General features: G+C 36.8%; 1 protein-coding gene across 1 annotated transcript; it reads right to left on the bottom strand.

Moving 5' to 3' along the window:
- Positions 1-3,418: 3,418 nt before the first annotated feature.
- On the bottom strand, positions 3,419-6,604 carry LOC120294281 (probable leucine-rich repeat receptor-like protein kinase At1g35710). Its single transcript, XM_039314285.1, has one exon. The coding sequence runs from the start codon at positions 6,602-6,604 to the stop codon at positions 3,419-3,421; it is 3,186 nt and encodes a 1,061-aa protein (XP_039170219.1).
- Positions 6,605-13,906: the final 7,302 nt, after the last annotated feature.

Here is a 13,906-nt window from a genome sequence, read left to right as displayed (position 1 = left end):
ACCCTAGGACCAACCCGCACAGTGCTGGTCCTCAATTTTTGGGACTGAGAACCGATCTTATTGAACTTGAGACGAGGACCGAATTGACCTAGTGGGTTCGGTTCAGTTCCAGGGTCAACCCGGGACCAAACAATAATTTATTTATTTCATTTTTTGTACTCTCTGAAAAGGCAACCGAGGACCGGACCGACCCAATGGGTTTGGTCCAATTCCAAGGTCAACCTGGGACCAATTGATAATTTTTTGTTTCATTTTTTGTACTCCTTGAAAAGGCGAGCGAGGATCGGACCGACCCTTAGGTTCAATGATGAGCGAGGTTAGCTAAGAGAATCGAGCGACGAGTGTCGAGTGGGGTGAGCGTCGAGTAAGGAGCAACAAGCCAGGCAAGTATCGAACAACGAGTGGCACGAGTGACCTAAAGCGAGTGAGGTGAGTGTCGAATGGTGAGCGGAGAAGTTGTTTATTTCGATTTTGGCAAATTAAAGACTAAGAGGACAAATAAAATAGAAGAGAACAAGTACTAGAGGAGGATGCCGTGAGAAGCTAATTATGCCATTTTAAACGCTATGAGGACTCCTTGCAAAAACATTTTCCTCCTTTGTAGATTATGACTATTGACGCCGTAAAAGACACTAAAAGATCTAAGTTATTAAAAAATAACGTAAAATTACTTGAACTCCTTACTAATAAGTTATTTAATGTTGTTGACACCGTTTATTTTAGGGTTTTCTATATAAAAAAAATTATAAATAATATATTAGATATATATATATATATATATATATATATATATATATATAATCAGGGTTAGTCCGGATTGGACCGACCTTAAACTCTCAAGACCGATGACCAACTCGCACAATGGTAGTTCAGGAATCCCAGGACCAAGGACCGATCTGGTCTCTTTAGGAACTGGACCAGGACAGGTAGGGTTGGTCTAGGGTTGGTCTAGGGTTGACCCTAGACCGATGCTCACCCCTAGTTTATAGGTTTCTTCTCGTATCTTTCACAGGGAAAAAAGGGGAAATCTGGGGTCGCCCATTCCATCTCAAAGTCAATGGACACACCATGTTCATGCGAATCTAATGCCTACTTTAGATAGTAAAAAAATCAAATGATAATCCTTCCAAGGTACTCGTAAGAAGAGGTTGCACGTAAGGATAGAAACTAAACAATCTACTCGTGAGATACCTGAGATTGATACATTGATTTTTGCCGAGTTAAAGTAAGAAGTTATTAATCGAGAAATACTAGCTTTTGCTAATTAGGGTACACAAATTCCATTTAGTAATTGATTTAGCTCCCATGAAGAACCACCCTCATAATTATGTAAAAATAGAGTTATTTTACCTATTTTAGATAACAAATAATACAATATCTATGAAAAAATATTTGGATTTTCTTCTGATTATTCGAATTTTCTTTATTCATGTAGAATAATGAGGTATGGAGAAGATAAGGAAAAGAATGGGAAAAATCAGGAATTCAAACCAGAAAGTATTGGAAGAAGGATATCAAATCAGGGAATCCTTAATTTTGTTCCCTAATTTTATCTATAAGTGTTAGGAGATAGATATCAAATCAAAGATTCTCTGATTTATTCCCTAATTTTATGTGAAAAAAAAGCAATTGTTTGGGAATAAAAGTCTTGGATGTATCCTATAAATAGGAGAACATTGAGAGCCTGAGGGGACAACTAGGTTTTTTCTATATCGTTTTTCATTGTTCTTAGAGTTTTTCAAATATTTTGAAGAGAAGACAAAAGTTGTGATGAAATTCTTGTTCTTTGATTCAAGATACTGGGTTTGATTTATATGTTTATTTCTTCTTCTAATATATTCTAATTTTCTTTTGTTAGGGCTATGATGTAGCCTAACCTGAATTTCATGATTTTTATGTGTGCAAGTGATTTCATTCATGTGAGTTATATATTATTGTGTTTAATGCTTTTAAGTGACTAACCACCACTTGAATGATTTGATGTGCATATTTGAAATTGAGAAGTGATAATATGTAATTGCTCCTTATAATATATAATCATGAATTCAACGTGGATAGAAACATACCGCGTTATTTGTGTAACTTTCAGTGATAAGGTGATCTAAAAGACTCATTGTAAACCGTGAATATTCATAGATTTTAATGCACTTATGTTTATTTTAATTCACATAGAGATATAACGGATTACTAGATAGGATAGTAAATAGATTAAGAAATTCCGCTATCGGTTCTTATACACGTAATAATATGAAATTCATATATAGTGATTATGGTGAAATCGGATATTCTAACATATTTATATGATTGATTTACTGCATTTATTCTCCTAATTTTGCTTTTAAGATTTTTAGTTTTAATTTATTTTCAATTCTATTTTGATTTGTTGGATAAATTTTAGAATTAATCTATTTTTAGTATTTAATTAGTTTATCAATCATCAATCTCCGTGGGACGATACTCTTTCTCATCATTATATTACTTGTTCGATACATTCACTTACATTTAGAATTTTATGGACACCCCTGCAAGTATTGATGTCAGTTCCGGACGTTCCAAACATCCAATCTCGGTTTTGGCTGCTTAAAAGGCAAGAACTGCCCTGCAAATTCATTTTTGATGAGCTATTTTGTCGAAAACATCATCCTCGTATTATGTGACTCTGATTGCTTTCTTCATACTCGTTTCCCCGAACATAATGATCCCAAAACTGTGAAGTATCCCAGAACAATTGCACATACAAGACTTCGTAATGTGATACATGAGAGGTATTTAAAACAAGTTCAGATAATTTTGCTAAGAAACAATTGACTTATTAACTGTAAATAGATGCTTGGTTACACGAAGGGAGAAAAATTCACTATCATTCTACTCTTACAAAAAGAAAACATTTAGACTATGCATCTTCCGAGTTTTATAACTAACTAATCGACATATTACTGCCAAACACAGAAGCCAGAAAAGGTGAACACACAACGATAACTCGATCGGAAACTTGCAACCTCCCGAATGCGGTCTAAAAGTTCGTGCCATCGAGATCACGGAGTTGTTCTAAGGTGACTCCGAAGAACGGCAAAACCGAAGGTGCTTGAATTCGAAGCTCTCGTGACACTTGTGTCATGGTCGGTCGAAGTTGAGGATTGGTCCGCAAGCATGCGAGTGCTAGTGCCACAGCAAAGATTATGTTTTGCGCATGCCGATTTGTCGGAGGCGAGAGGTGTTTATCCAGCACATCCTTTAATGGGGTTTGCGACTCGAATTGAGTGGATGAAAATAACAAAGAGACATAATCTCCCGGATGCTTTCCCATGATTATCTCCAGTACTAGTACTCCAAAACTATATACATCACATTTTTCGGTCGGAATGTTGGTATAAGCTAGCTCTGCAATTGAAGAATTCAAAGTCCGTTGATAATCTTGTTAGCTGTACTTAAAGAGTTGGACATTTGCTTTCACATAATTAAGGAATTTCCGATGACAATACGAGTTACAATAGCAAATTAATATGCTTCTACAAAGAACATCACCTGGAGCGATGTATCCGATGGTGCCAGAAATTGTAGTCCAGTTGGTGGAATCTGGCCTCAATAACCTTGCGGTGCCAAAGTCTGAAACGCGAGCCTCATAATCAGCATCCAACAAGATGTTGTTGCTGGTCAAGTCTCGATGGATCAATGGAGGAAAACAGTCGTGATGCATATACGACAACGCATCGGCAATTGCTCGAACCATGTTTATCCTTTTGTCCCAGCCGAGCTCTGATGCTCTTTCATCATCATTCAAAATTGTTCTCAAGCTCCCTCTTTCGACATACTCGTACACCAGAAAATGATGTCGTACATGAGAGCAGAACCCGTAAAGCTTCACGATATTGCGGTGGCGAATATTTTGTAAGGCTTCAATTTCCCTTTCAAAAGGAATGATGTCGACGGTCTCATCTTCTTGGGATGATGGAATTTTCTTGACTGCAACAGTTTTACCTGTGGGTAGATCCGCTCTGTAAACAACGCCATAGGCCCCTTCTCCCAAATAGTACTTGGAGTCAAATCCTTCCGTGACCTCCACGATTTGCTCGTAGAAAATTTTTCCATCAAAACTCAAAACGTGCAAGAAATCTAAATCATTAGTCTCTGTCTGTACATTCCTCTCTCTCTTGATGACCTTTCTTTGACGCGGATCAACGATTACGAGGACAATCAAGAAGGAAGAGAGAATGAGGAATCCCAAGGACGAGAGAACGAGAATAATCAAAATTCTAGCTCCATCGTGTCGATTGTGTTTCTTGCTCATGGTAGAAATATTGCATTTTTGTAATCCAGCCACGTTCCCACAGAGCCCCTTGTTATGCTGGACTGCCTCAAATGGAGCCTCCTTAAAAGCTCTGACATTTGGGAGAGGACCTTCTAGGTCATTATAGGACACATCAGCAGAAGTTAATGCCAATAAGTCATCAAAACTATGGGGGATGGAACCAGAGAGGCCATTGTGGGAGACGTTTAGGGATTCTAGGACCCTAAGTTTTCCTAGATCTGGTGGTATTCTTCCAGTCAATAGATTTTGACTCAAATCAAGAATGTTTAGGAATCGTGCATTGCCTATCTCGGGAGGAATGCTTCTTTCAATTTTATTTTGGCTCAAGTTCAAGCTCAGCAAGTTGGTGCACAGGCTGAGCTGCAGTGGAATGGCTCCGCTCAAATTGTTCGATGCTAGGTTGAGATGTTTCAATTGAGATAAAAATTCAAATTCATTGGGAATATCACCTGTGATCCCATTATTGTTCAGGATAAGATCTAGCAGTAATTGCAAGCTTCCCAATTCCCTCGGAATCTTTCCACTTAAATTATTTGAAGAAAGGTCAAGTACGTGTAATTGAGCCATCCTTCCAAATATCGGGGGTATCTCACCGGAAATGCTGTTGTTTGATATCCTTAAGCTCGTCAAATTACGGCAATGCTCCCACTTCCACGAAAGTTCACCATACAAATAATTGTGGCTCAAGTCTATATAATTCAGATGAGGATAGATTCCAAAAGCTTCCGTTATATTCCCAGTGAGTTTGTTTCTTTCGAGCCTCACTCTAACTAATGAAGTACAATTCCTCAAGCTTTTAGGGATATGACCCATGAAATGATTATTCATCACAGTGAAATTTTGCAATAACCCCCCAAAGCATATATTTTCTGGCAGTTGCCCTTCGAGGGCATTACCACCCACGTTGAAAGCACTCAAATGAATGATCTCATTAATTTCAGGAGGCAAGGAACCTAGAAAGTTGTTATCTCTAAGGTTTAAAGTAGTTAAATTGGCCAGGCTTCCAATTGATGCAGGGATCGAACCTGTCAAAGTATTATTGCTCAAATCTAAAACTACAAGAGATGTTAGTTTCCCTATCTCTTTAGGAATCAAACCTGAAAGATGATTTGAGAATAGGGATAAGAGATTTAGATTACTCAAATTCTGAATAGATGAAGGGATACGCCCGACCAACTTATTTTCAGAAAAATCTAATTTAATAAGATCGGTTAACCTCCCAATCTCTGAAGGTATGGATCCCGAAAGTTTATTCCTCCATAAGTAAAGAAACTTCAATCTTCTTAGGTCACCTATCTCTCTTGGAATGGGACCAGAAATATCATTCTTTGACATGCTCAAATTTCTTAAGTTGCCTAATTTTCCAAGAGAAGGAGGAATGGACCCTGAAAATTGGTTTCCGGAAAGATAGAGAAGATTTAGACTGCTTAGGTTTCCTAGTGAAGCAGGGATACACCCGACCAACTTATTATCAGAAAAATCTAATTCAATAAGATCGGTTAGCCTCCCAATCTCTGAAGGTATGGATCCCGAAAGTTTGTTCGTCCATAAGTAAAGAAACTTCAATCTTCTTAGGTCACATATCTCTCTTGGAATGGGACCAGAAATGTCATTATCTGATAAGCTCAACTTTCTTAAGTTGACTAATTTTCCAAGAGAAGGAGGAATGGACCCTGAAAATTGGTTTTGAGAAAGGCTGAGAATATTCAAGTTGCCTAGGCTTCCTAGTGAAGTAGGGATAGGACCTCTGAGATTGTTTTTGCCAAAATAAACTTCCAAAAGAGAATCTAAAAATCCAATCTCCCAGGGAATATGTCCACTCAATGTATTATCATAAAAATTAAGATACTTGAGTTTGGAAAGGTTACCAATACTTGAGGTTATAGGACCGTAGATCGAGTTGCTGGAAAAGTCAAGACTAACCACCTTGGTTAAGTGCGAGAAGTCAAGACCATTTAAAGTTCCTCTCAAGCCAAGATTAGAAAGATTAAGATGGGCAACGAATCCGTAGTGGTCACAAGTGACACCTATGAAGTGGCAAGAGTTGTTACCATGCCATGAAGACAGGAGAGATTGGTTGTGGTCTTCGAGACTAGATTTCCATTCCAGGAGAGTCTCTGCTTCATCCGTATGGTTGGTCGTATTAGGAGTGAAAGAAATGGAGGAAGCAGAAACGACTATGCCATGAAATGGAGTGGAAACAAAGATGGTGATGTTGTTTACGAAGAAGAGCGAGTAGAATAAGAAGAAGACCCCTAAAGAAGACGGCTTCCACAGAAATAAGGACGAGGCCATGATTTTGGGGTGGTTTTGATGGTGTGAGATTTTCCAGGTTCGCATGTTCTCAACAACAAGATTGATAAGATATTTATAGATGGCTAATCATCATGATGAATGTCATACCATTGAGAAGATCACATTTGCTCGTGCATCAAGTTTTTTCTTCCGTCAGGAGCCCACTTTGATTATTATTTCTTTTTTTAACCGATAAATTCCTGACTTACTTTTTCTGGTCTTCACTCGCGAGTCATGGCCTCATGTTACACATGGTGAACCAGAATATTTACGTAAAGCATACTTTTATGATGGAGGAACTTTGGTGAAAATTTAGGCTGGATGCCTTAATCAGAGCACGGATTACCTCTACCTTTACAATTCATTGAAAAAAAGGTCGTAGCTCATAATCAAACGAGTTTTACTGTAATGTTTATATATAACCGTAATGTATAAAGATGTGAAAAATATACGATTATCCAATGACAATCTCACCTTTTTCTTATAAAATATTGGATGCAAAATCAGAGACAAGGATACTACATTAAAGAGAGACTTCACGCGATAATATATATATATATATATATATATATATATATATATGTGTGTGTGTGTGCGCGCGCGCGCGCGTGATTAAAATTTTTCTTTCATATACCATCAAATAAAGGTTTTTGATAGATGAAGACATTTAGTGGAATCTCAAGTGTCAACACATCGAGCGATAAATTTCAGAATTGATCTATTTCGTATGAATTGGTCTAGATGATTGAGTTTCAACAGCGGGTAATGACTTTCTTCTTTATCAATCTCTATGGCAAAAAAAAAAAAAAAAAAAAGAGTAATACGTGGCTTGGAAAAAAAACTTCAAAAGACAGAAAAGATGATTAATGGCTTTCTTCTTGGCCAATTCTTATTATTACATTATTTTAAAGAAAATGAGAACTGGAAAGCTGTGCATCCCTTCACCGTTAGCTTGAAAAATGAAAAATCGCGACCTTCCTTATTAAGATCGGATGAAACTTAAATCTATAATGTTGCAATGTGCCCATATGCAAGGAAAATAGAAGACGTAATTTTCTTCATCCAACTCTGATCTTTTTACACAGTTCTCATTTCAAAAAATAGGAGAGTGATTGCTTGCTGGAAATATTTGAAGAATGCATCAAATGAAAACCCACTACTGCGCGGTTCGACTCCAGCTGAAACTGTCGCTGCTTCGTGAATTAGAAACCAAAGCTCCTTCAAGTTCCAAGTTTTCCATTGCGAAAGACGAATAAAAGGAGCATGCAAGAGAGGAACGAATCCCTTAAGCCACCCGAAAAGAAGAAAAAAGAAAAAAAGCCAACATGCATTCATCTCCACGGATACTACTGAAAACCCGTGTGATTGCCAATGGTTTATTTTTGCATCATACATTATAAAATTTATGCAAACATAATGTCTAGAAGAAAATTTTAATTTTTCCAAGTTTGACTCCGGAAAGACCGACCGTAGAAGCAGCAGCAACGGCGACAACAACTGAGCCAGTTGAGTAGGGTTGGGCATATGAATCATCTTTTGCGCCATTGCACTCAATTCTGTATCAAGTCAAATAGCAATAAAACCACAAAATTTGAGTCAAGGCATTGTTGGAGCTGGAAAAAAGGATAAGATGATAAATCTAAAACACTCATAACTTACTTCCTATTTTTCACTTGTCAGATGTACAAGAATTCCCCGGTTATTTTCATTTGAGCATTCTCACCTTATTTCTCCTCCTAAAAACAGAAAAGAAAAGAAAAGAAAAGCATGCTCACCTTATATTGAAGGTGAAAATTCAATTTCAATCTAAAGGAAAAAAGAAATTATGCAAAACACATTTGGTGTTGGGGATATTGAACCTAGGTGCACACCACCAAAAGGCAAAGTCATAACTACAAATGGAGATCCTGAGGTGTGCTCATCATTGATGATGATGTGTGATTCAGTGATCAACTGCCGATGTTTTTGCTTACATGCAATCACAAATCTGTTCTTGAAGGACAAGCATATGTTCACCTTTACTAACCATGCTCTAACAATATACCTTAATTTCTGGATTTTGATTTGTTTTGGAACTCTACGGGCTTACTTTGTTATGGTGATTTCTGAGATTTTTTTATGATTCTTTTTAGGTATCATTTTAGTAATAAATGTAAGTGTCCTTTTGGGGGGAAAAAAGATGCCACTTAGACACTTGTGATAGCCGATGGCTTATCGTTTCTTCATCATCCAGTGTCAATTATTTCCTGTTACAGCATTTAGGAATCATGTCTTCTCTCAACAATCCCACACGAGGTTCCTGGCAACAAAAAGGTTGTATATGAATGGACCCCATACCAAGCATAACTTGTACCCAGCTATTCGACCCCCTTCCAGTTGGATGTTTTTGGACCTCTGAGCGTAGTCACCCGTCAAACATTCACAGCAAAGGAAAGACTAAAACTCATACACTGACACATTTTTGAGCGGATATTATTAAAAAAGTTCTAAATCTATTACATTTTTACCAATTTAATTTTAAATATTTTAATTTGGTCAATATAATCTTAAACCTTTTTAATGAGATGCCAATTTTATCATTCAAGCTAATTTTGATCGAAAATTAATGATGTAAACATCAGTCGTCCTACGTGGCATGACTGATGCCATCATGGATAATTTTTACAATTTTTTTTTTTTTTTTTTTTTGGCAATCTCACATTATCCATTTCTGGATAGTCTTCACCAAGCACAAATTTCAAGTGCAGTTTGGATTAGCAGCCTTTTCAGGACCTGCACATATATATGCGGAACATAATGTCGAGAAGACAAATTGGATTATAATCTTTTCCAAATTTGACTCCAAAAAGATCAACCATAGGAACAGTGGCAGCAGCGACGAAAACTAAGCCGGCTATGTAAGATGGGCAAATGAGAATAATTTTTTACGCCATTGCAGAGCGTAGCTACAGGTGACTCAAAGCCAAACCAACCAATCCCACTTCAGATGCACAACAAATGCCCACTTCTTTGCAAATGGGGCCTCATTGCGAGATCAAATCTTTTCCTTTTTAATCAGTTTGATTGGGAAATTTGGATATTTAATTCAGACCATTTAGGAGGAAATTAGGGAAGCGTGGGACTCCCCGATTTCGCCTTATGGTGTAGAAAAGTCATGATTGAGACATAATAGAACTTTGATGTCAGTTTCTTCTCTATTATTCCAGCGACTCTGATTATCTTCGCGGACAGAATCAATGAGTAGATAGTGTTTCGTAAGCATTCAGATCTCCGAAAGTAACTCAGCACCAACGGAATCACTTAACCAACACCTTGAAGTTAAATACACGTGCAATTGTAATGTCCATACGTGTATCACGTAGTTTAATTAAAACCACATAAATAGACATTTACTTTTCATCCTTTACTTCATCTACATTTTGCGATGGACACACTTTTTCTTTTTCTTAACCCGAAAGCTTCAAAATTTTCTCAATATACAAATAATGATATGCGAATTCACATGCAATGTTTTCATAATTTTCAGTATATGGTTAATGGCACTCTTCCAGTTCTTTGAAGCTCAAGTAGATGCTCCTTGCAAGTCTCACGTCTTCTGGCTCATTGGAGCTTCCTCTTCCCACATAATTCCCTTTTTTTTTTTCTGTGAAATTTTTAGTTTGAAATCATTTTAAAAGAGATCACATTTTGAAAGGAGTGCAACTCATCTTGTGTGGGTCTTCCTCTGTTTTTGCTCACCAAGTCTTCACCCCTAAAACACTTGTGAAGGTATAAACGCATGAAATCCTCGTAGAGAACAAAATCAACATCAACTTTATCTTTGATTTGCCTCAGTTTTCTTTTTTCCAATTAATTTGTCTTAATCATGTGGAGGGCGTTGACTATGAAGTCCTCTTCACTTTTTCACATCTAGAAAGGAGTGTGACTCATCTTGTGTGGGTCTTCCTCTGCTTTTGTTCACCAAGTCTTCAACCCCTAAAACACTCATGAAGGTATGAACACATGAAATCCTCATAAAGAACAAAATCAACCTTAGCTTTATCTTAGATTTGCCCTAGTTTTCTTTTTTCCAATCAATTTGTCTTAATCATGTGGAGGGCATTGATCATGAAGTCCTCTTAACTTTTTCACATTTCGAAAGGAGTGCATCTCATTTTATGTGGGGCTCCTCTGCTTTTGCTCACCAAGTCTTCAACCCCTAAAACACTCATGAAGGTATGAATGCATGAAATCCTCGTAAAGAACAAAATCAACGTAAGCTTATCTTTGATTTGCCCCAGTTTTCTTCTTTTTCAATCAATTTGTCTTAATCATGTGGAGGGCATTGATCATGAAGTCCTCTTAACTTTTTCACATTTCAAAAGCAGTGCATCTCATTTTACGTGGGGCTTCCTCTGCTTTTGCTCACCAAGTCTTCAACCCCTAAAACACTCATGAAGGTATGAATGCATGAAATCCTCGTAAAGAACAAAATCAATGTCAGCTTTATCTTTGATTTGCCCCAGTTTTCTTTTTTCCAATCAATTTGTCTTAAATGGTCTAATTATATTATTGTTAGTCCAAAGCTATGAAAATTTTATAATTTGATTGGACTCAATAATTAGAGTAATGACGATCAAGGATCCAATCGAAAGGAGTTACCATGCTATCATGTCCTCAATTATTATAAGTTATCATGTCCTTTTTTCTCTACTTTGGACCTATAGGTTCTTGACTTGCTTTTATGGTCTTCATGGGCTAGCTCTTCTCTGTGAGTCATGGTTTCTCATCATGCTACACGTGATGGGCCCAAATAAAGTCTAGCCCCACTCAAAAAAAGACATACGTATCATTTTATCATGAAAGAACTTTCTCATCATGTTACGTGTAATGAGCCTAAATAAAGTTCAAAGCCTTCAATATTACATTGAATGGTAAAAATCACAATCACATTTATTGAATGACTAAAATTTATTGCATTCCAGTTCGATGGTAAAGGATTTATCTTTCTTTTCTTTTGCCCCAATTTTCTTTATTCCAATGAATTTGTCTTAATCATGCAGAGGGCCTTGACCGTGAAGACCTTCACTTTTCGTCTTCTTTTCAATTCTACCCTTCAAATGGTCTGATTATGTTATTGTTAGTGCAGAGCGATTCGATTTCGCAATCTTGGATCCAACTGAAAGGAATCATCGTGCTCTAACATCCTCCATTTTTGAAGCAATCGTTTCCTTTTTTCCCTTTTTTTTCAACCGGTAAGTTGTTTCTTTTTTAGTCTTTATGGACTTAATTCCTCAAGTCATGGACCGTCTCCGTGCTACACGTGATGGACCAGAATAAAATCATGTCCCATTGGAAAATTTAAAATAGGTATGCTTTTATGATGAGGGACTTCAGTCAAAATTTAGGCCTAAAATCCAATTAGAGTCTACATCGCCTTTACTGCTATAATCCATTGAAAAAAATTCTTAGTTCATAATCATACGTGTTTTATTGTAATGTCTATATAAAATACTGTAATCCATAAAGATTTAAAAATTTCAAGGTAATCCAGTCACTATCTCACACTTTTTCTCTTAAAATATTCCACGCAAAAGCAGAGATTAGGATTTCGAGAGACATGAATTGGTAATAAAAAATTATAAATATACAAATAATGATATGCGAATTCACATGCAATGTTTTCATAATTTTCAGTATATGGTTAATGGCACTCTTCCAGTTTTTTGAAGCTCAAGTAGATGCTCCTTGCAAGTCTCACGTCTTCTGGCTCATTGGAGCTTCCTCTTCCCACATAATTCCTTTTTTTTCTGTGAAATTTTTAGTTTGAAATCATTTTAAAAGAGATCACATTTTGAAAGGAGTGCAACTCATCTTGTGTGGGTCTTCCTCTGTTTTTGCTCACCAAGTCTTCACCCCTAAAACACTCGTGAAGGTATAAATGCATGAAATCCTCATAGAGAACAAAATCAACATCAACTTTATCTTTGATTTGCCCTAGTTTTCTTTTTTCCAATTAATTTGTCTTAATCATGTGGAGGGCGTTGATTATGAAGTCCCCTTCACTTTTTCACATTTAGAAAGGAGCGTGACTCATCTTGTGTGGGTCTTCCTCTGCTTTTGCTCACCAAGTCTTCAACCCCTAAAACACTCATGAAGGTATGAACACATGAAATTCTCATAAAGAACAAAATCAACCTTAGCTTTATCTTAGATTTGACCTAGTTTTCTTTTTTCCAATCAATTTGTCTTAATCATGTGGAGGGCATTGATCATGAAGTCCTCTTAACTTTTTCACATTTCGAAAGGAGTGCGTCTCATTTTATGTGGGGCTTCCTCTGCTTTTGCTCACCAAGTCTTCAACCCTTAAAACACTCATGAAGGTATGAATGCATGAAATCCTCGTAAAGAACAAAATCAATGTTAGCTTTATCTTTGATTTGCCCAGTTTTCTTTTTGCAATCAATTTGTCTTAATCATGCGGAGGACATTGATCATGAAATCCTCTTAACTTTTTCACTTGCTTTTAATCCCCCCCCCTCCTTTCTCCTTAAATGGTCTAATTATATTATTGTTAGTCCAAAGCTATGAAAATTTTATAATTTGATTGGACTCAATAATTGGAGTAATGATGATCAAGGATCCAATCGAAAGGAGTTACCATGCTATCATGTCCTCAATTATTATAAGTTATCGTGTCCCTTTTTCTCTACTTTGGACCTATAGGTTCTTGACTTGCTTTTATGGTCTTCATGGGCTAGCTCTTCTATGTGAGTCATGGTTTCTCATCATGTTACATGTGACGGGCCCCAAATAAAGTCCGGCCCCACTCGAAAAAACACATATGAATCATTTAATGATGAAAGAACTTTCTTATCATGTTACACGTGATGGGTCGAATTAAAATGCAGATCCTTCAACATTAGATCGAATGGTAAAAATCACAGTCACATTTATTGAATGACTAAGATTTATTGCATTCGAATTCGATGGTGAAGGATTTATCTTTCTTTTCTTTTGCCCCAATTTTCTTTATTCCAATGAATTTGTCTTAATCATGTGGAGGGCCTTGATCGTGAAGACCTTCACTTTTTCGTCTTCTTTTCAATTCTACCCTTCAAATGGTCTGATCATGTTATTGTTAGTGTAGAGCAATTCCATTTCGCATTCTTGGATCCAATTGAAAGGAATCATCGTGCTCTAACGTCCTCCATTTTTGAAGCAATCGTTTCCTTTTTTCCCTTTTTTTTTCAACCGGTAAGTTGTTTCTTTTTTAGTCTTTATGGACTTAATTCCTCAAGTCATGGACTATCTCCGTGCTAC

This window comes from Eucalyptus grandis, chromosome 6 (genome assembly GCF_016545825.1).
Source record: "Eucalyptus grandis isolate ANBG69807.140 chromosome 6, ASM1654582v1, whole genome shotgun sequence".
Classification (NCBI taxonomy): domain Eukaryota; kingdom Viridiplantae; phylum Streptophyta; class Magnoliopsida; order Myrtales; family Myrtaceae; genus Eucalyptus; species Eucalyptus grandis.
This window is presented reverse-complemented; position numbering and strand designations above follow the sequence as displayed.